General features: G+C 39.1%; 1 protein-coding gene and 1 long non-coding RNA gene across 4 annotated transcripts in view; one reads left to right on the forward strand and one right to left on the reverse strand.

Moving 5' to 3' along the window:
* The window catches only part of LOC112943438 (bifunctional heparan sulfate N-deacetylase/N-sulfotransferase 4), a 93,848-nt gene that overhangs the window by 50,675 nt on the left and 20,064 nt on the right, over positions 1-23,109 (reverse strand). For all 3 annotated transcript variants that reach the window (XR_003248571.1, XM_026034591.1, XM_026034590.1), the window contains one exon: positions 193-280. Coding sequence is in view for 2 of the 3 variants with exons in the window: in XM_026034591.1 (XP_025890376.1) it covers positions 193-280 (88 nt within the window). In the remaining variant the exon portion in view is untranslated. The remainder of the gene's footprint in view (positions 1-192; positions 281-23,109) is intronic.
* Positions 5,153-21,738, forward strand: LOC112943440. The gene is made up of 3 exons (XR_003248572.1): positions 5,153-5,438; positions 8,333-8,404; positions 21,151-21,738. It is a non-coding gene; the product is annotated as an uncharacterized LOC112943440 (long non-coding RNA).

Here is a 23,109-nt window from a genome sequence, read left to right on the forward strand (position 1 = left end):
CATAACATACCATTGCCCCAGGGGACAGCAAATGAGACCCTGAATGTCTAAAATAGTGGAGCACATATTTCCCATTGCTCCACTGAACCAAAGTATTACTTAAAAAAGGATATAAGTTAGGTTTAMAGTTAGGTTTAAAATCCTATCCCCTATTTAACTGTAACTACCTGATAGCATGAAGTTCCTTCTTACCTGTGTGGTAAAATTTTCCTGAAAATCCAAGGTTGAAGGTAAAATTTGCAACCTGAGTGCGCAGTAAATTTTGAGTCTCTAGTAAAGCCTGAAATAAATAAGAAATTAAACATGCATTTAGAAAAATAAATATAAAAATTTAGAATGCCTCACTTTAAATATTTTTGTTCTACTGAGGAGATACAAAAGGAAGCTTTGTTCAATGTTTCATGCTTTATTTGGGGTGTTTATTTTATTAGACTATTACTACATGTATTATTTGATCCTTCAGAATTTGATGGTTTAGTAATGCTGTTAATAGTATCTAAGTACCAAGCTATATGACAGTTCCATAGCTTGGACAAAGAGCCTGTGTGTTATTTGCATGATCTACGGCAGGAATTGCATCTGGCTCTTCAGGGCAGTAAAGTGCTAAATCACTAATTCAGTCATATTGTGGGTTATCAGTGAAGCTTACGAAAATGTTTTAAAACTCAAAATAAGGTTAGTCAGTATCCATATGTGAAAGCTTTGGAATTCTCTTACCTGCAACAACATTTTAAATTGTTTTGGTACCAAAAGCATGAATGAGAAAGTTACTTTTACCATAGGTCAAAATGGGATGTACATATTCCTCAGGTCTGAAATTRAACTTATTTAGTCTTTTTTCTCTATGGGAAAGACAAATCTAAACAAAATGGAGGGAAAGGATATTGCTTATACAAGAAATGAGTATAGACTTAGGACCCTTATCCCCTTTGTTTCACAAACATGTTTCTAGTTCACCCCAAAGAGAATACTGGCAAAAGAGAGAAGTGGTTCAGTGTCCATGAGTTGTCCAGGTTTATTCTTAAGATTTTAACTCTTAACTGCTCCTAAAGATAATCCTCTACACAGACTTCTGTCTGCTTTGAGCCATCGACCCATGTAAYAATGGACATGCTACCTATGTAAGGCAGCACATTTTTTCTTGATCTGGACCCTCTTGAGTGGTTTCTAAGTCATATTTTGTCCATTTTCCATGTCTCCATTATGTGGTTCTTGCAAACATTTTCCGTTATCTATTAATAGCATTTTTATTGATAAAATATACATGTTCTGCATTTCCAAGACAAATGAATGCAGTGATTTACTCATAGTCAGGCTTCAGCTAACGTTTCTTCTCTTTGGTAAGACTACGTTGGGTATGATCTTTAGTACTAATATCTCTTAACATTACAGAAAAATGGCGTTGCCATTTTGTTTAACCCACTGGTCTGAATTTTTCACAAGGTGAAATTGTTGTGACCATAAATCAAAAGCCAATTCAGCCAATTGTAAAGAATCGAAGAGGTAGAGTTAGAGAAATGGTGTTTGGAATGACAGTCTATGCAATCCCAGTCCATGCTGGAGCCAAACAAAACAGGCTGGTCTCTGAGGTTACATTTTGTCAGATATTTCTTTGCACTGAAGCAAGTTAGGAGGCATGGGCAGTGGTTTCAGAGTTACTGACCACCTGCTAAGTGCAACACTTATTTGGAAGCCGTGTGAAATGGGGCACAAGGCTCTTCTAAAGCTTCATCTTCCAGCAGTAACCTTCTAAGGAGGCATCATCTGAACGCTAGGCAGATTGCAGATGTAATGTAAGAGGTTGTCAGAAAGTATGCATCTGCCTTCATTTCTTTTATTATAACCTCTTATTGGGTTTTAAGGAAGACACAAAACAAAAATAGTTTTCAGCTGTAGCAGTCTCAAACAAATACATTGCTAAGGAAAAAGAATAATGTAGTTTAATGGCAGTTAATCATGAGCTTCAGAATTGAATGTTGATAGCACTATGGCTTCTAGCCTATCTTGCTAGACATTTAATAAGTTGGTTATATCACTTCTCTGACTTTTCCACATGTGGCACTACATTTACATAGTACATAAGTAAATGTTCATGAAAATATAAAACCCTGGAGAGCAACATGACTGTTAGCTAAGACAGAGGAAAATCCTCAGTTGACATAAATTTGCATTAAATTGGAACCATTAAAAAGTCATCAGCTTAGCGTCTGAGTCATTATATTTTAAAAAATAATTTTGCAAGTTATAGAGCACTTTATGTATGTTGAAAAAGACTGAAGGACTGAACTAAATCAACTTAGTTTTGGTTGGAAAGAACACTTTGAGAAATTATCACCTAAAATAYGAGAAACAAACATCATTATATCACTTGGTATTTTGTTTTTTCCCCATTTCCCTTGTGCTCATATCTCATTTAATAAGATCACAAAACCGGAGGGAATGGCAAGAAACATTCCATCCCAGTGAGGTCTCATTAAAACACAGAGCAAGGATTAAGATGTAAATCCTATAACCTGCAGCATGTCATGCATTTTTCTCTGTCTAAAGGGCAAATCTGTCACTCAAACAGGATTTGGCTTGGTCCTGAAGACTTGTTTTTGCTGAAATTTCCATATATGCATATTAACTAAAGTAATATACTGCAAAAATTCATTTTTGCTTCAAATAATTTTCGTACTGAAAGGATATTGTCAAATAAGCGAGCCTAAACATTTTATCACTGCTTCTCTGTATGTAGAGAGGAGATAATATTGTTCCCATCCTTAATTAAAACAAACAGTGTCTAGGTGGTTAGGGTCTGATTTCTCTATTTTTAATAAATTTATATTCAAACAAGATTGCTGCTGACTTAACTGCCTTCACAGGTAATCTTACCCTGTAAATAGGGAGGATGTTATTGTCTCCTGTAGGCAAAGCCCTTAATAGCCCAGCATGGAACTGTGTCGTGGCAGGAAGAAATCCATGAGGCTTCTATTGTCCCTTTTTGCCCGCATGGGCTAGTGAATCCCCACTTGTTTTTCACTCAGGAGCAAGTTTGCTTGCTGCCTGGGCAGAGATGATCTCTGGACTGGACTAGATGATCTCTAGAGCTCCCTTCCAACCTTGGACATTCTGTGATTCTGTGTGGTTCTGTGAGATGTGGCCCTCAGCATTGTCCTTAAGGACATGGGGATGGAGGACCTGCTGTTTTTCCTGTGATCCTGTGCAAGTCTTATGGGGAAGAAGGTTTTCATTTTCCTTCACCATCCCTTTCGCGTGCCAGCCCCCAGTGCCTGCTGCCACTGAGGGAGCAGGGCGCTCTGCTCTGCCTTTGCCTTAGGGTCTATGGGTCGACTTGGGTTGACTTTCATGGGCTCAGAGGAGCTGTAGGTGGAAGGAAATTCTGTGTGTGAAAATATCTTTAGAAATTGCTATTGAATGTGTAGAAATATTTTAAACCAATGGCTGGAAGTTACCATCACTTTAATTCTGGACAGCTAAATATACCAGGCTAAATAATTATCCTTTTCCAAGAAAAGAACCACAAAGCACATCTGCATATGGTCAGACAGGCACGTCTCAGTGCCAGGCTAAGCAAATTGTTTTTTTTAAGGTAATCCAAGCTGTTCTTTGAAATTAAAAAGGAACTTAATTGCTTAGAATCTCTCAAAATTCATGAGTTTAATTTTATTAATTCAATCTTTGCTTTGTCAATGAGGCTTTTCTCTATGACATCCACAAGATGCAGTTTCTCCTTTATATTGCATTTACATTCAGCAGTATTTTAGAGTAATCCATATAATTAGATCTGAAGTTGCCATGTCTTTATTCTTAATAATTGGTGCATCTATTAAGCAGAAATGATATTTTCTTACAACGTCCTCGTTAATTATAACTCATTTACATAATAAACTTTTTGGGGCAATTTCTGCAGTAACATTTCATGGCTAATAGGAAGCAATTTGCTTTCCTTTATTAAGTACATTAAAACTTCATGCCCCAGACATCATTGACTGTAAACATTTGATTCTGCTCAAATTTAATGCACCAAGGCATTTTGCTCTGCCATATTTGGTTTATTTATGTGCTGTGTTCTGGATTGTTAGCTGCTAATGAGACTTCAGCTCCTATTGCTCTAAGGCCTGAACACTAACCTCATTTTAATGAGTTCATTATTTGCTGCCTTCTGAATGGAAGACAACAAATTTTCCTTTTAATTAAAGGTCAAAACACCTCTGGCTAAGGAAAGTGGAGAGGTTATCAAATCCTTAGAGAAGTTAAAAGAATGACTTTTTCTTCTGATTTTTGATGCCAAGCATGGGCAGGATAGTCTAGGGGGAGAAGGTGTTTCTCTGGGGACTGAAACTCCAGATCTAAGCGAAAGGACAGCAACACGGAAACATGGTAGCTACTTTCCTAAGAGGCTGTAAAAAGCAAAAGTCAGATGAAGTAATTAAAGGGCTTTACTCCTAACTCAAAGGTCTGTGAGGATCAATACTTCTATTGGAGAACGAGCCCTTGTTTGCATGTGCAATGACTTATAGGGTGTRGAGAATGGATGACAGATTAATTGAGCCAGTAAAACGTAATCTCGTATTTCTTATTAGGGAAAGTGAGGCATGGGTGATGAACATTGCAGGCTGTTCCTAGTGACACAGGGGTGTATGTTGCTGTGTGAGTGTGTGTGTGTGTGTGCACATAAGGGTGACTGGTGAACCCTGTCTATGTAAACGTCTGGTAGAAACTTCAGGGAAACCAAAGCAAAGGAATGTGAATTAATATGTAGATTCTTATATGCTGTAGAGCATTTAGCATTTGCTCAYCTTTTTAAAGGCAGGCTACCTAAAGTCAGTTTATGAACCTCTTTATTTGAGAAGAAATTTGATGATAGAAAATAGTATTAGAGGTAGAAGTATTACTTGTGAAATACAGCACTAGTGCTCTGTCAGAAAAGCTTCTTAGCCTAGTTTGGGAGGAAAATTCTAGCATTTTGAAAACATAATCACTGTCACTTAGAATGATAACCTGATGACATTTCAGGAACCTTTCTCTTCCCAGAAGTTGCTGAATGTGCCTGAGAGTACCAGAAGTAGCCCAGGTTCTCCACAAGTTTTGAAAGTCACAACATTACTCCACCACAGTACATGAAGCCCTCTGGTTTCTTTCTAGGTTTTCTGGTCTCCCAGRCTCCTGGTTACATATTTGGCCTTCGGAACTCAGTACTTTGAGTGTGAATTTTGGAGAATGGCAAAAGCTCAAGAGCTTAGGTATGAGTCTCCATCTCCATGGAGGGAACCAATATGGGAGTGTCTCTGCTCATGTGCTCTCGCTGGGCAGCGCTGCCCAAGGAAATGAGAATCTAGGTTATGAAATGGCCCGTCCATGAGCACTGCATCACGTGGAGGACTGACAAGGCTATAGTTATGCACGTGGTTTAGAAAGAGAGGAAGGGAAGGAGGGTAAGTATTTTTGCTTTTCAGTGTATCTATAATTTGCTGTCATCTTGAATTATTTTATTTCCATGGTTTATCATTCCAGGAAGGACTTCTGTTGCAGAAGGATGTGCCGGTGTCTGGCATCTCAGGGCTACATGGCCAAGCTGGTGTTTGCCCCRTCGTGATCTGAGGGATGTGACTGAGAATCTTGTCAAAAATACACTAACCTTCCATTACTCAAAATCATAGTTCATTTACGAGTGGATCCTAGTGCTGAGTAGAGGCTGTTGCAGGTTTTTCTTCTCTGAAGATGTTTGTGTGTTTATATAAAACATATGCTTCCACTCTATGCATATTGCTGTTCTTTTGCATGTATAGTGTMTATATGCAGCTATATAAAATAGATAATAATTTACAGTAAGCCTTCCTATGTATATAATACGTGTACACAGCTTAAACAGTTTAGACTACAGCAGATTGCCCAGAGAGGCTGTGGATTCTCTGTCCTTTGAGATATTAGAAACAGACCTGGGCCCTGTGCAACCTGATCTAACTTTGAAGTTGCCTCTGCTTTGAGCAAGGACTTAGACTAGGCTACCTCCAGAAGTCCTTGCCAAGCTGAATTATTCTAAGATTTGATGAATATTTTTTTATTTCAAGACAATTTGCTAAGTACTCTCTTGTGTTTGAGGGATACCAACAAGGCTTTTTATGTATTCATTTATTGTTTTGCCTTTACATCTGCACTTGATGCTTTTGCAATTATATAGCCTTGAGGTTTGTTCCCAAGTGGTGGTCTCTGCAGCAATTTGCTGGTGGTCTGTGGAAAGTTAGATGACCATAATAGTACTAGTTTTGCTTTGATTTCCTGCTGCAAATTTGTATAAAAAGAAACCCTAAAAATACATTCAGTAATGCTTCTTTCCAGTATGAGCAGTTCTTGTTAGGATGTGACTTTATATTGCCTCTTCCTGCTCTATTTCTCTCCTTGAAATCTATGTTAAGAAAAAAAAAAATTGACACTATTTAGTCTTCAAAGCCATAGTAATCTTCATAGGATCAATACAAAATAGCTAACTATATTAGGCTATTGTGAAGTAGCTAGCCATTATTTTCTTGAAATTTGCAAAAAAGAATTCAAAATTGAATGACTGACCTAGCATCACTGGAAGGGTCCCTGCTAAATCAGGATGCGGGAGGCAGTCGTCTTTTGGGTCCAAAAAGACATGTGCTAAAGGGGGACAATCTCATCAGCTGAGCTGTCTCTGTCCTACCACASTGGTGACTTCATCACCTCAGTGAAGTCGAGTTACTTATTTCTGTATTTTGAGGTTTTCAGCACATTTCACATGATTATTAAACAATTTTTTAAAAATAGAAAATGTATTAACACTGTAGTGTAAAGATTATAAAGGATTTACATTATTGGCTTGCTGGCTAGATTTTGAAGGGTGTTTAGGGGTTAAAGTTATTCTTGAGTCCTTAATGAGATCTTTAAATTTCTCCTTCTTTTTTTATCCTAAGCCAGCAATGGTTTGAAGAGCTGTTAACCAGTCCTGAGATCAACAGCCAACTGTTGACCTTCACAGACTTGCGTTCCCTCTTGTATTCCCAGTTTTCGTTTCACATTGCATTAGACAAGCAATGCAAGTCCATGCACTGGCTGCAGACTACCTGCCACAACCAACCAGCTAGGCCAATACTGGTTGCCCTAAGCTTTGTATCATTTTTGGTTTTATCTTTTTGTACTTTTTCTGTGAGGCGCTATGCTAATGTATAGTGTTACATAAATAATTAATCTCTGATGATACTGAACACAGCCAGCTCTGTCTGCAGATCTATTTTTTATTATAGAGCTATTACTTGAGTCTGTTCAGCATTTCCCTTGAGTTAATCGTCTTAGTGTGAGGTCTGAGAGGATATGTGGGTTTATTTGAATAAAGAAGAAAAGTCATGTTTTGAGCTCGTATGTAATGTGTTTATTGCAAATAGAAGAGTTCATTTTTCCTTTATGAGCAGAATACTCAATTTATCAGRTCTACCTCTGCCGCTGTTTCATAACTCCCTCCCAAAGTCAGAAAGCTGTCAGTAGTCCAAATGCACATTACTCAGCACGGAGGGACGCATCTGTTCCTGTGAAGGTTTAGCTATGCTCAGCTGAGTGAGAAGAGTAAGGCACCAGCTTTACCAGCTACCCAAGACTAGCCGATTAACTCCAAGCACCGCTTGGGAGTTCTGGAAGAGACCTCTGCTTAAGTATTACAGGAGGGAGGATGCTGTGACAGTGGCACAAGAGTCTGAAGCAAGAGGGTACTTTGGCACACCCATGCATGCAGCAAACAGCCCCTACACTTCTTTATTCTTTGTGTAGGTGCTGGGCCYGCAGCTGAGCAGCCCAGGGGTGGCTGTGCAGTCAGCTGCCGAAGATGGTGATTGCTGCTCTCTGTAGCTGCTATCTGCACAGAAGATTTACAGCCTATTTGGGAAATCGCTGAGGGTCTTTAATATAAATCACTGCCACTCTGAAGGATCTTTTAGGGATGCTAACTAGCTCTGCTGGCAAAACTTGGGAAGGGTAAAGGCAGCTTGTGCACAAGAAGCAGTGGCAGGATGGGGCTGCTGTGCCACAAAGASCAGCCCTGTGCTCCTCAGGGCCCCCGGGCCACTGGTGCAGGCACCTCTTGCGCTTTCAGCAGTGTGGGAAAGGCTTTARGAGCTTATTTCTTATCTCTTCTTATTTTTCAGAAGCTTAAGAATTTTCAGCAAAATAAATTTCTTGGGGAAGCGTCTCTTCAGGCTTGTAATCAGGAGAAGGTGTCCTGCCAACTATAAAGTGGGGATTTTGGGTTCATTTTTTTAAGACTAACGTGATCTGGAAAGCTTAATCTAATTTAAATTGCTTTCCTTTCTTCTCCTAGCTCATCCGGGCCCATCCGTCCAAAAGAAGAACCATGGRAAGTATTTAGCTCTCTGAAGAAGACTGCAGCCAGGTACGCATTCCTAGCAAAGAYATGGCCTTGTTGACTTGTTTGGAATGGGGCAGCAACAGGAACACTGGCAACATCACCATGATGTGTTTGTCATGTGAACCAGATTTTAACAGCTGGGTTAACAGTTCAGCTTTCTTGGAAGGAACTGAAGAACCTACATAAAGTCCATCAATATTTCCTGCTGTTGTTGTTGTTGCAGACCACACCGGAAAACATAATGCTGAAAAGCCACTTTTTCCAACTATAATTCTTTCCTCATCTGTTCAGCTGCAAAAGGGTCACTGACTTTGAGCAGCATCAGTTAAAAGCTCCTCATCCAGGGACTAGCCAGAAAAGTGGGTGCAGCTGCAGATTTCTGTGTTGTTCCCTCCCCTCTCTGGGATGAGGGACCTGATGAACTGCACTTGGATCCGTGTCAGACTTTGCTCCCACACCCTAGCTAGGGCTTTGAGTGCACACCAGATCTTCGTGGTGGGAAGCTGCCTTTGCTAACCTGATTTCTTTTGCCCCTCATCTATGCCAAATGTGGTCTTCCTCCCATGTGAGAGCCGTGCTGCACTGCAGGGTACATGTGTGCCTGAATGGCTCCCTCTCCCAGACCCACATTCYCAGCCCCTTAGCGGGATGAAGGTTGTTTCTTTTTGCAGTCTGGGGAGCACCAGCTTTCTGCTGCTCCTTCCCCATATCAGAGGCTGCGTGCTCTCTAGAGAGTCAAGATCTCCCTACTGCCAGCTCCCATCCTCCCTTTGACCACAGACCAGTACAAAACCATGCAAAGGAAAGAGACCGTATTTCCCCATGCCCACATCAGTACGAGGTGGGTAGAGTTTGTCCATCYGTAACTCTGTTAGAATGAGAGCAGGAGAACACCCATCAAAGTTTAGAGCATGGTTCTGCCTCGCTTTGATCAATTGCACCAGATTTAGAAATACATACATATCAAACAGGAAACAATGTCAAAGCTTTAAAGGACCAACGGTAGGATTAAGAGTAAGCTCATCAAAAATTCATGTGCAACAGCATCTATTGCAGCAAAGTATCAGTGTCAGCCACTGAGCTGCATGTCACTAACAGTAAAACATAGAGATGARATTTATGATTTCCTTTTGTGTAATCCTTAAGAGATGCCAGAAAAGATCAAGGTCTCCCTTTCTTTGGCACAACACAAATACRTTGCCAAGGACAAATTACATTAACAACTGCATTTTTCTGTTAAGTGTATATGCTATCTTTCTTTCACTTGTTTCTTAGCTGTTCAGAACTGCTCCTTTAAACAAACAAACAAAAAAATGTACTGAGGATGAGTAATCATTTGTTGCGAATTATTTAAGATCTGGACTAATGGAAGCTACATTATTTGCTTTTTTAAAATTCTGGATTCTGATGTACAATGGTTTAATTGGAGTGATTTTTTTTGGCTCCTTTACTGCCCTTGGAAATAATTTACTGGGGTAACCTTGTCATAGAAACAAAAATACTTTGAAATACTCATCATAGACATTTATCTCAAGATTTTGAACTCCTACCAAGAGCCTCAAAATTGTACATTAAGTTACTGCTTAAAATCTAACTGATGTATATGTGACCACATTAAGACTTCTAGAACACACTCAATCAGAAAAGGAAGGTTGGCACAGAGGTGGTGCATTTGGGTCTGCCCTCCAATTTGCAGAACAGCCGTGTTTGTGCTGTGATGCATCAAGCCATGGCTTCCCTGAGGAAGGAGGCCTTCCCATGGCTAAACCAAGGGCTGGAAGGGGGTAACAAGCACCTACCTGGGAGGTATCTCTGGAATTTGTCATTTCTTGCCCCTTTGGAAGACTGCATGTTCCTATCCTTTCTGCATGAATTGCAAACCAGGGACCTAAACTCATGGCTTATGGTGTCAAGCTGTGGGTGCCCAAGCTGCAATGCATAAACCCTGGCAGTGTGTGGAGGTGCTCCCATGGGGTTTGGAGATGGGCAGCAGGGATCTCCCCTTCCCGGACTGATTTTGTCCATCATTGGGAGGAAGATAGGTCCTAAATAGGTTAAAAAAAAAAAAAAAGTTTGGGTGGGGATGTCTTTAAAGGTAGTGGAGTATTTCTCTAAAGAATTGCACGTAATATAGCTATAAGGTCTTCTCTGTGTTTCCTTCTAAAGATCTTGTAATGCCTCTATTTCACAGAAACCTCAAATTATAGTTAATCAGCATGTTAGTTTCATAGTTCCCCTTTTATCTGCAGTTGATAGCAATTAGACATCTGGCTGCAGACTGTAGGCTGTGCAACTGTGCTCGAGCCGCAATCCCTAGAACTGAGTTGACTTGCACACACTTGTGCCAACGCAGCATTTTGCGTTGTCCTCTAACGAGAGTCAGAATTGCAGAGCTGCTCGTAGTACTCTGCTTCCCTGCAGTGCTGCAGGGGCTTCGGGTTTCAGCTGGTTGGTTGTTCTGACTGTATTTCTCAAAGACTTGGCCATAAAGATGTGCATCAAGCAGCCTTAGCACTGATGCTCTTTCCGGCTTTGGAGATGTGTGATACTTCTCTAGAGGAGCTTAATGTTTTTGACCCGTCTTCCTTCTTCCATCATGCAGTGAGCTGTGAGTCACCAAAGTGTTTCATTTTGCTTGGTGACCATTTGAGGGTTACTGTAAAATATAAGGAAAGTGCAAAGGAAATCGTCTTGGTTTACACTGTTGCTCATGCTTTTTGCCAGGGTCCAGGCTTTTCTCACCACCTACATGTCCGAGTGGCTTTAAGTTTGGAGTAGAGGGAAATAATGTCTGTTTTTTTTATTTTGAGAGTGGGCTCAAAATCTTTCCAGACCCTAAAATCCTGAGGCTTAGATACCATTACATTCTTATCCTTCCCAGTAGTAAGCTGTACAGRGAAGGATGCCTGAAGATCCAAAGCAAGATGTCAAAGTCCATAGTCAGTTTTCTTCATCTTCCTTTTCTTTTTTCTCCAATGTATTGACACTATTCTGTTTAATTTTCTCTAATGGTAACATCAAAAGCCRTATATTTTCCAGTAAAATATAGGCAGATCAGCAAATGAGGCTGAAAAACTTAAGATGAACCATTTCAATGGGTTCAGTAGGATAATGTATCATAAAATCAAATTGTTTTAGGAAAATGCAGGAACAAATCTCTGTCAGCTGAGAGGCAGAGGAAAGGTCGCTGACTGTAGATGGTTGAAAAGCATCACCAGACCTTTCTAAAATGCAGGAACCTGTATCCAGAGCAAACCTGCAGTACTGCACTTAGATCAGTCGGGACTGGAGATTTGGAAAAAGTCTTGCTTTTATTGAGATTGTAGGGCAGTATCAGGTATTTGTCCAGAAGTATTAAGAWTTCTCCTCTAGTGACTGTTGGGGAAGAAAACCACTGCTATCAGTGAACTCTTCAATTTGGCAGATAAAGATAAAGGCAGATCCAGGGGCAGCGCAGCAGTCCAGGCTTCCTCTGCAGGTAGCAATAGGTGACATTTGATGCAGGAATTAGTGGATGGAATTCTGTGCCCTGCATTACTTGCGATGTCGTTCCGAATTATCCTAACGGTCCCCGCTGGCCTTCCTAGCCCAGCAGGATGTCGGTGCTCAGGAGAGCTGGCCCGTGGGGAGCGCRGCCGGCCGCAGCGGTGGCTCTTGTGGGGCCTCCAGCTGGGAGGGCCTTGAGCCCAACCCTGGAGCCGGGAGGTCTCATCTCAAAATCCTGCTGCTGGAGCGAAACGAGGATTTGGATGAATTTCCTAGTGTCTAATAGAGCTTACCCCTTCCTCGATACTGCTAAATCGTTCTTGACAGGGATGACTTATCCCCAGGGCTCCTAAACTGCTTCTGACAAGCAACTTTTTCTTTTTTTTCCTACTGGAATGCGCTGAGCTTTTCCAAGTGCCACACTTCAAAATATTTTCCATTGGAATGGTAAGCTCAAACTTTGAGCAAGCTCCCTATGCCTGCTCTTCTGGATTACATGGCAAGACTGCCATGCTATGCCATGAATACAGTGAATTATTCATCATAAAGCTTAAATACTTCTAGCAATGTTTTTTTGAACATGTTTATTGACCTCTTTAACTGTGCAAGTTTTCTTGTCACTGAAACAGGTCTGTATTTGAATGTGAAAATAAAATTATTGAGAAGTTTTGGTTCTTTTCCCCAACTTAGTGTTTGAGGGAGTGCTATGCTCATGGTATCTGAACTTTCCCAGGTAATGGGCTTTTAGGTCAGAAGTTCCCACTACACCCTAAAAGAAAGGAATGTTTTCCCAGCACAGTAACATCCAAAGAAAATAATACAATGAAAAATCAGTGTTGCTGAGATTTGTGATCCTCTCATAAATCCCACAATAATTGATATTTTGGCTTTCTATATTCTCACATATATGAGAATATCAGCATTCAATCTTTACGGTGAATTAAGTTTCCAGCACTTAGGAACAGGGAAGAAAGCTCACTAAAACACTATATTTTTACAGTACCACCTCAGAAACCAAAGGACTTTTTTTTATTATTTTAAAAATCTAACTATTTTAAAGCCATTCTCATGCATTGAGATGGCAGCCTAAAATTGGCATTACTGAGAAAGTTATCTTTTAATGCCAGTTGCTTTAATCACTATAGGTAGTACTTTTCTCTCTAAATATTCTCATTGTAAGCTGCACAGCTACTTGTCATGTAAAATATGAATCCATGCAACTTAGGATCATTAAACAGAGAAAAATATGTTCAACAAAATATCTACCTTTTAATTATAAGCATTACATTAGATTTCCACCCACTTGTGAAGTGAAAGGTTCCATTACTCTCGTAGTTGCGGGGGAGTGCTATAATTTTATTTTATATGGAAATAGCTGTTTAAAAGTCATAAATAGCAAATTGTTCTCATAGCTTCTACTTGGCTAATGCTCTGCTATCCAAATGGGATTATTTGACAAGATTATTTGAATTCTGAAAAACAACTGAAACTATGAGATGAGAAACAACACCAGAGCTTTTGTGATACGTGATATTATTCTACAGTGGAAAGTYGTCTTTATTTCTTGGGCTTGTCTATAGACTCTACATCCTCTGTTCTCTGCCCCTCCTCTCTCTGCTTTCAGGGTTTAACACGCCCCAAAGCTTTGCTGTTTGGTGGATATGGTTGTGGGGCTTAGCAGAAATGACCACAGTGTGTTTTGAAATTGGGGCTCCTTCCTTTTACCTGTTCTCTTCCTCTCTCCCTTTCCCTTCCTGTATTTCATGATTGTTCAAAGGCACCTTTTACCTGTAACATTTCCAGGCCTGTTTTTACACAGCATGCTGTTCTGCTTAATTGTTATCAGTGATCTCAGAAGGTCTGATGGTCTTAATTTGAAGATGTCTGATTTGGTGGTACTCTAAGTCACTGAGTTTACTAAACCTAGAATTTTTAAGTAAAAGTCATATCAGCTGTTTTGCGATCAGTTTACTAACAGAGAGATATTAGAAGATTGGATGTTATGGCCATATCTGTATCCCAGTGAACTGTAGCTTTCCATTTTCACTAGGTATAACACAGAATTCTTCCATGTACTGGCAGAGGAATAGGAGGACAAGCAGTTACTGAAGTCCATAATTCAGTCAAAAATTATTCTCCAAGACATGCAGTCGGTTAAGCCCTTCAGATATTTATATTTGGCCTGCTTCCACCCTGGTGAGTGCTGTCAGTCTCCAAACAGCACCGAGGCACAATACTCTACCATCATGTCCACAATCTTCTCTGGCGTTCAGCAAATGCAGGGGATTGCTGGCTGTCCCTCACTATGAACCACAGAAATTGCCTTTTTCCTTATGGCTTAGCTTGCTATAAATATAAACGCATGTCCTTGTATTAAGTAAACACATCACAACACGTCAGGAGGCTTCGCCTGCTTACCCTCTTGATGTGCAGCTTGGAAAAGTACCTGCCGCCTGAGGCTAAGAATAAAAAGCTCCAGGTTTTTAGCAGGAAGCTCCCCTGTAACACCCACTTGCAATATTGACATCAGTGATGGGTAGCTTTTATTTCCTGATAATGTACTGGCAGCATGTTCCCCGTTACAAACGAAATAACAGTGAAAGCATATGGGAAACCTTATTCCCTTTCCTAATAACAAATACAGCAGAATCACACTTTATAATACTGCAGACGTATTTGTTTATGATGCACATAAATCTTGGAATGTGTTACTAGGAAGACACATGCAGAGCTTTTTATATTAAGGAATTCACAATCTACAGCTAATTTTTTTTTAAGTGCAAATTCTATTGTTATTACCTGTGTAGAGTATAACTTCATTAGGTTACACTCATGTCTGGAGAGTCATTAAACATTTCCTAAATTAATAAGGTTATAGAGCATTTTATCTATATTCGTTATAGATTAGTATTAGAAATATAGACTAATTCTTACTTGTTTATGTATTTAATTACTTCCCAAATACATACGATAATTTGTGGATTTATCTTAAGGATTATTACAATGAGGCCTTCAGCCTTCATATCTTTGGGATTAAATAGCACGTGAAAATGGGGAGAGCACAGCCGTGATGCAGTGTCCACTGTGGTCCTCATCCTGCACCAAATGTTGTTCCAGTCTTTACCAAGCTGCTTTTCCCCTGGTAAAATTTGCTTCCCCTGGGATCCTAAAGCCCCTTTTGCATTTCTGGGTCCTTTATTTCTTTGCACCTTGCACATTTGTAGCAGCAAAGCTGGCAGAGGTAGCGGTTCTCACCCTCCGTCTCTGCTCAGAGCTGGTTTGGAGGAGGGAGCAGCCGGGCATCCCGGGATGAACACGAGGGCCACGCAGCTCCCTCGGGTCGGGAGAGCAGCCCGAGCTACCACAGAGCGCCCAGCTCAGGGGCCAAGCGCTGATCTTATTGGAATCAATGCCGAGACTCCTACTGACTAAAAGGAGCCTAATTTTGRCTTCATCTCTCTGCTATTTATGAGCAGGCTAATGCACAGACATACAGACTTCTGAAGAGTTTAAAAATCCAGGGAATGGAAAATTATACTGAGGTTTTCTCTGCTAAAACAATTGGACCTGAGCCAGAAAAGCACTTGTGCCGTGAAGAATCTTTGGCAGTTTTAGGAGCCAGTGTTTCATGAATTTTAGGGAAGGCAAGCAAATACCGTATGCTCACAGAATGATAATTCAAACACTCTTTGTATAGCCCTTACTTTAAGATCTAATATTTTGAGGTCAAAAATGTAAGTCCTTGAAGCCCATATCTTCGATTCAATCTGCACTAGTCAACACAATTTAAATTTAATATTGAGATAACTTTTAGAAATTATTTAAATGTTGACTTTTTGGCATTAATAGGTAATTTATGAGTTACATTAATAATTCTGGCTTTTGCAAAAAAGTGCTAAGGCCATGAAAAAAAAGGAAATATCCATTTCATGGGAGGAAAAAAAACTCTACAACAGCATTTGAACCACCACATGATTTGCATTTTTAATTTTCTAGAAGCATTTCTTAAGCTATATTTAATTATGTCTTTTTTTTAGTATTCTTCAAACTTCCCACCTTTCCTTAAGCCTGCCAAAGCAGATGAATTGGCAGAATACCATTTTGCTTAAATCGTATTCCTATGCAACCCTCGGAATTCAATAAACCGACATTTAGCCATGGGAAAATGTTCCAAATTAATAAAGTAGTGAGAGAGCAAACTTCACTCTGTCCTGTCTTACAACTTTTCTGTTTTAGAAGGATTTTTCACACACTTAGTCCAAGGAAAAATGGCTAAGCAAGTTGTAAATAAGGAAAACTAAAATCTTGGTCGCTAAATCCTAGAATTTCACTGTGCATTGGTCACACACTATCAAGAAGTAGGTTTACATTTACCATTACATTTAACTTTACCATTTACTATTAGGTTTACCATTAAATTGAATTTATGATTTTTTTTTAATGCATAATGCAAGGTAATTGTCTTAATGCAAATTAATAAGAAGAAAACTTTCAAATATCTAGGTCAGTCCTCTTCAACCAGTTGTGTTAAAAATAGCATGAATGTAATATAATAAAGAAGGTGAGTATATATCAAACCACCTATTTGGGTATTACCTGGATGAGAGCATAAAGAGCAGATTAAGAGCAAATGGATAGTGAGGAAGAAAAATGAAAATGTGGAAAAGATTAAAGGGGGCAAGTATTTGGAGAAACTGTCACACTTTGGTAAATGGTATTTATATCTTATGCTCCTGATGAAAAAACATCATGAGCATTAGCGATTAGTGTGGAGGAGATGTTTTGCTGATAGTGCGTAAAGGAGGGGAATGAGCTGCTTTCAAGTGAAAGTTAAAAGCAGTCAGTCACCGTCTCTCTTTTTCCAAAATGAGCCAAAGGTGGGATTAATTCCTTTATCACACAAATTCTGTAGCCTCAGAAATGTGCTTGAAATATTAATCATCTTTGCTAGCCTGCAGTAAACAGCATTAAGAAATTAAAAAGTTTTTGTTGTTGCTGTGTGTTCTTTTTTATTTCTAAAAAAAAAAAAAAAAAAAAAAAAAAAAAAAAAAAAAAAAGAGAGATCAAGGATGATTTAGGAGACCAATTTTGGCTTCTTGAAATTACTTTTCTTCCCAACCTGAACTGACCAATAATCTACAGACCAGCCCTGGTGAGCTCTGTGCACATGAGTTTTAGACCTGGATAGGGTAAACTCTGGACCGCGTATGGACAGTGATACGCTGGGAAAGATGTACTCCCAGATTTGAAAGGTACCACAACACCTTGATTGTCTTTCTGTGGTAGCCCAAATGGGTGGAAAAGATCTTTTTATCATATGCCATCCCAATCATTGAGAAATGCTGCATCAATAAGTCAGAAAACTTTAATCCGTGTGACATGTTGTAATAAATCAAATCCTAACAGACAAAAATATTGATCCAGAAGCTTTAGTTTTCACTAAAATATTGATTTTGAGGAAATTATGTATAACTTATCCTTTYGTTTTCCTGTGAATTTTGAAAATGAAGTTCAATTAAGGTAAAATTAACATTTGTAAAATATTATTTGATTATACCTGGCCATTTAAATTGTATATTTGCCATACTTAATATTGCTATTGGACATTTAATTTTTTTATTCACATGAAATTATTTACTTTATCGAAAAAATAGTCTTAGGCTATGATCTTATAATCCTCTATAAAATCAAAATATTCTCTTGTACTTAGAGAAATGTATTAATAGCGATGAAAAGTCATTTTTATGCAACTGCTGTAGAGCTACTCAAGGCTTTTTAACATTGGTGATATTCAATAAGAATAAACAAAAATGTGAAAGAAACATGTTTTTAATAAATAAAAAGGCATTTGTATGCTAAGGCCCTATGCACATTAATCTCATAGACAGCTAGAAACCCTGATTAAAGGACCAGTGCATATGCTGGTGCAACTGACTACATGGAGAAAGAAGTATTGCTTTGTTAGGATAATATTTCCAAAATAAAATACGCCAATGAAAAAAAAAAAGGTCACGTGTGGCTTCCTCTCCGCTGGTAATGATGCCATCTGGACAGCGTTCCTCAATAACAACTTTTACTTGTTATCACTAAGAAAATCTCTGGAAAAACACTGCCTAATGCCATATGGCCCATAGGAGGAGAACTTTGTTCTTGTCTTTTCTCTTTCTGTGTTTATGTAGTAATTGTGTTTCCTGTCTGCAGAAAGTGGATTACAGTTGGGTACAATGCTCCTCTATATGGAGCATTGTGAGAGGGTGACACTTGATTTGAAACAGGCTCTGTAAAAGGCACATCTAGATGACAGGGCTGGTAAATGTACGCCTAGGATATACGGGCCACGTAATGAAAATGAAGAGTAAGCTAAAACCAGTATTGGCATATCAGGACTGAATGGAGAATAGTCTGGCAATACAGAAGCAGGAGGGTTTAATCTGCAGTGGCAGGAGCGTAAACCTTGCTGCTACTCGCATGCAGGCAGCTGGGAATAAAGGGAAGCTCTCCAGACCAGGCAAGTGAGTAATCTACAGAGGCATCAGAAATCCATGCGGGAGGCAAGGCGCGCATGGTTTGGAGGGGCCACGCAGGATCTCTGCATGGGGAGAGATGCACCTTTGCTCTCTGCCACAGTAAGGGAGAGCGAGAGTCTCCCGTGCACTTGTGGTTCCGAAAGTGCGATGGTTCCTGGAACCTGAGGCTGTCGAACGGGTGAGGGGTCAGTGCTGCTTGTGCAGCACTCAAGTAGTGTGGAATGATGCTAACTTGTTTTACAGATAAGCAGCTGGAGAGTCACTCAGTTTCTAACCATCACCTCTGGGAAATCCTAGCTCCAAGGCCTTGCCAAGGATCTGAAGTAAGGAAGGAGCTTGAGAGACAGCCTCTGAATGCCTGAGCCCCCCACACGGGTGCCTGGTCACAGGGGCCAGCATCACAGCCACAACATCCATAGTTCCCCTTCACAAGAGCTGATGAACGGTGAAGAGCTACCCTACCGCTGACTCGTCTTTGCTGTTCTTTCCAATTTTATTTAAGGTTTTTAGCTGGCTGGAGCATTGCAGGGGAATTGTGAGTCCATAAAGCAGCCGGGGAGCTGCTGTGCCGCTGGTCACAGGGCCGGACCAGGCTGCATGGGATGGGATGCCATACCCCACGGGGTTTCATACCCTGCTTTATTACCGCTGGTGCTTGCACAGGAACCCTCCAAGCTTGGCAATATTTTTCTTTTCTCTTGCTCAATCAGCCCACAGGGACGTAGAATATTTTCTAGCAACATACATATAAAACACAGGATGATTTTCTCATCAAGTTTGAGTCTGTCTCTATGTGTGTGTCTGTGTGTGCTCGTGAGCACGGCAAAAAGCAATAAGCTGCCTGATGCACAGAAATCCCCTTTGGTGGTGGGAAACCTATATCAAATAGTGACAAYGTTCAATGAAATCATTCCTTTTTTGATTGTTTATTAAAGCAGCTACATCCAGACCGTACGAAATTTTCAAAATAAATTAGTTTTTGCCAGGTGAATTTCTCCCAATGAATCGATGTATTTGCATGCTAAGCACTGCTTGCCCACAGTCTCCTGAATGTAATATATGACTCATTCTAACTACTCTAAGTGATGCATGACTCATTTTGAACTATGGAGTCAGAAGGTCATTTTTTCTTATGTCTTCATAAAAGTATTTGCACACTGTATATGTCCAGAGGAAAAGAAAGTCCTTCTGAAAACAGTCCATTTGGAGTTCTCAGATCAAATCTCATCTCAAATGAGAAATGCTTCTCATTTGGAGAAAGCCTAAATCTTCTTTTAGACAAACACTCATCTCACTAAAATCAAAGTCCACTTCCAAGATTTGGACTAAAGGCACTTATTGTTTTTTTAAAATGAAGGAGGAGTTTTATCTTTAAAATTATYCTGTTATCTCTTATTATAATCTCCTTATAAATTTCTAGTTTGGATGTTTTACTTGCTAGCATATGATGTAATCTTCAAGAATAATAATTAAATGGACAACAACCACCTATTAGGATGTAATTTTTCATGTTAGAGGGAGGGAAACTGAACTCTTCCTAGACACTTGAAATAGTATTCTGCTCATTAGGTAGGAGGGAGTTTGATATTTTTCACCTAAAAGCCCTTACGATATTGTACTTGTATGAAAAGAAAACAGGGGTTTACAGCTTCAGAAGTAAAATTATTGATTAAATGGCCAATGACCGAATTAGTAGAAAATACAGAGATCACAAAATTATCTTCGTATGTATATGTGCACATGAGCGTATATATAAACTTGACATGACTTGATACTACATTATTGCATGGATGTGGACAGCTAATACCTAGATAATAATTGCCTCATATTTTTACTTTTCAAAGTTCTTTTCTCTCTGAGGATTTCTCTGYCCTGTCATTTGTTTGCCTGTCCTTCTATTCGTTCATCCATTTTCTGAGCRTTGCCATTTTCAAATCATTTAAATAATAGTAATGTTACTAAATTGAGTTTTTGCTCTAAGTATTATTTCTTTGGATGACAAAGGCTTGTTTGAAGTTAAGTAATATTGTTCCTAATGCAAGTGCATTATATATGGCATTCGTGGAAATGTGTTTATTGCTGCATCTAGTGCTTTTAATGCAGTAATTATAACTGGTCTTTAAGTCTGGGTTGGCTAGCCTTTCTAGAAGAGCACTCAGTCATTTCATAGTGTGCTATTTCCAATATAGGAAACAATTTTTATTGTTCCTTTTTAAGTCATATGCATGTTTTAAACACAGCTTAATGTAGGTCTCTTGAGAGATAGATATAAAGAAGCCGTGCTTATAGCTCCTAGACATTCACAAAATGTTATGAAAATTAAATTAAGCTAAATTAAATATCAAGAACCACGTATGTTCTTGGAATGTATTTCAGTACAATGAATCCTCTGCTTCACAATAAGTTTGGAAAAGATATTTGARAAATCTTTATAAATCCAGCAAATTAGCAGCTGTGTAAGCAGAAGAATGTGTTGCAAGACAGTGAAGCAGTGCATAGCATTAGATATTACTTACTTTCTGAATTAGACTAAATTCAAAAGCAAAATACAAAACAGAGAAAAATCATCCATTTCTTTTTCCAGCTTTTTAACCAGACTTAAGAATTATACAGATTTCAGTTCTGGAAAAGGTAAGTAATTCAGAAGAAAAATATTTTATTTTAATATATTATACATATATTTTTAAAGCTTAGTTTTGTATTGTGTTTCCTTGCTTTGTAAGAGAGTAATTTTTTTTTTTTTTTTTTTAATAACAGGTATTAAAAACAACAGTGTGCTCTCTAGGATAAAAGAACTCAAAGTGAATTTCCCAATATTTAGGAAAATCAAAAATCTTGTTGGGGCTGCAAAACAGAGGTATTCCTTTAATATATGGAAGGAACGCTGTTTTCTAAACTATTGAAAAAGGTAAAAAATTGGAGTCCCACTTCTTTTTTTTTCTGGCACAACTGTATGAAATATTGTCAAGACCCACCAGATCTTCAATGAGAAACCTGCAAGATGAGAGAAACCCAAGTCTATTAAAATTCAGGCAAGGTATTCTGACTGACAGTCAATCCTCCAGACTGTCAAAGAGGAAGCTAAACATTTTGCTGATGGCAAAAGAATGGTATTTTTTTAACTAAACCAGTATTGAAATTCTGAATCAAAGAGTAGGCTTTGATGAAACAACATGAAAAAAAGTATGGAACATCCTGTGTGGTGTATTCACTCAAGACACTTAGAACAGTATGCAGTACTCAAATTATTGCAGAATGAAGTGGGTGATTCAAAAAACCAAAACAGGGAAAATACTGAAAGATCTATTAGCTCTTCTGAAAGAGAATGGAGTGGACAGTCCTATTTAGAAAGAAGATTGCCTGATTATTGTGTTTTTCTTATAATGCGTTCTCATCTGCTTTCTAAATTCACTTCTAAAGTCTTTTGGAACTCCTGAATACCTGTTAATCGTGTTCTTCACTGCCATTTTTAAGTGGTTAAAAGATGACGTAGAGGTAACACTTAACTATAATTATTAATGCTTGGTAGCCTGTCTGACTTTCTATGCTCTCATATCTTCTATTTTTAATCGCTCTCTATACTGTGAGCCATCTCTAACCCCTGATGTGGTTACTTTATTGGCTGGAGTTGATTATAACAAAAAAGTTACAGGCATGACTTTCGTATCTCGTGATCAAGAAAGAAGTAATTATTTTCTAATCCTGTTGAAGGAAAACTGCAGGTAAATTAACAATAAAGAAAAAAATATTTCTATTTCCTGCTTGTAGAACCAGTTGTAATTCTTGTTGAAACACTGGGGATTTTGGGGTCTGGTACTTTGTACATTGGGAACTAAGTAGCTGGATATGTAGATGTTAGATTGCTGTAACTACCCYCATAATCTTCTCTAATGTTGCATACAAGTACAGAAGAGTAGAGAAGAGGCAAATATCCAGAAAACCCTTTTAGAAACCTAAGTTACAATTAAAGCACCTATTTCAATCCTCCTGGACTGTTGTCTCTGGTCTTGATTGTTGCTTTCAAATTTCTACATAAAATATGTCATATTCTGTGGTATTGCATGCCAAATTCTGCTGAGAGATGCAGAAATATGTTTTTGTCCATCAATAAATAGAGCTTCTTGGTCCACATGCCAGGCTACAGATCTTTACCGTAAATTCAAATGACAGAAGAGGGAAGAGATACAAGCAGTAGTGAAGTACAAATGAACATTACTCCCACAGTTCACCAAACTCCTTGCTATAAAAAGTTGTTTAGTTGCATGGAGAGTTACACACAGCAGCAACACGGAGGGTTTCAGGTATTCCTTTCCCACCTGCACCATTGTACAGAGTTTTGTTCTGCCCTGGACAGTAAAGTGGCCCAGACAGCCTTAATTATCCCACCTGAAAGCATTTCTCCTTGCATAAAGATCAAAACAGCATATGCTGGAGAGCTCCGCTCAGCGTGGGCAGCCCCCTGTGGAGCCAGTGCTCCTTAACTCGGAATTATCAGAGAAGCGGCGGTTCCAGCATGAATTCTTGCCTTGAAAATACTAAAATGATCACGAAATCACACCCTTTAAATGGACACTTAATTTTAATGATGGCGAAGGTCAAAGACAAAGCACAGACGTGTGGAAGTGAGGAGGTTTCAGAGACTAATGCAGTTTCTTTCCTGCTGAAATAAGCGGCCTGATGCTGAGTGCAGGAGGACAGGCAGGAATAGGGGTGCTA

The sequence above is a fragment of the Nothoprocta perdicaria genome, unplaced genomic scaffold (assembly GCF_003342845.1).
Source record: "Nothoprocta perdicaria isolate Ctin4 unplaced genomic scaffold, notPer1 scaffold_149, whole genome shotgun sequence".
NCBI lineage: Eukaryota > Metazoa > Chordata > Aves > Tinamiformes > Tinamidae > Nothoprocta > Nothoprocta perdicaria.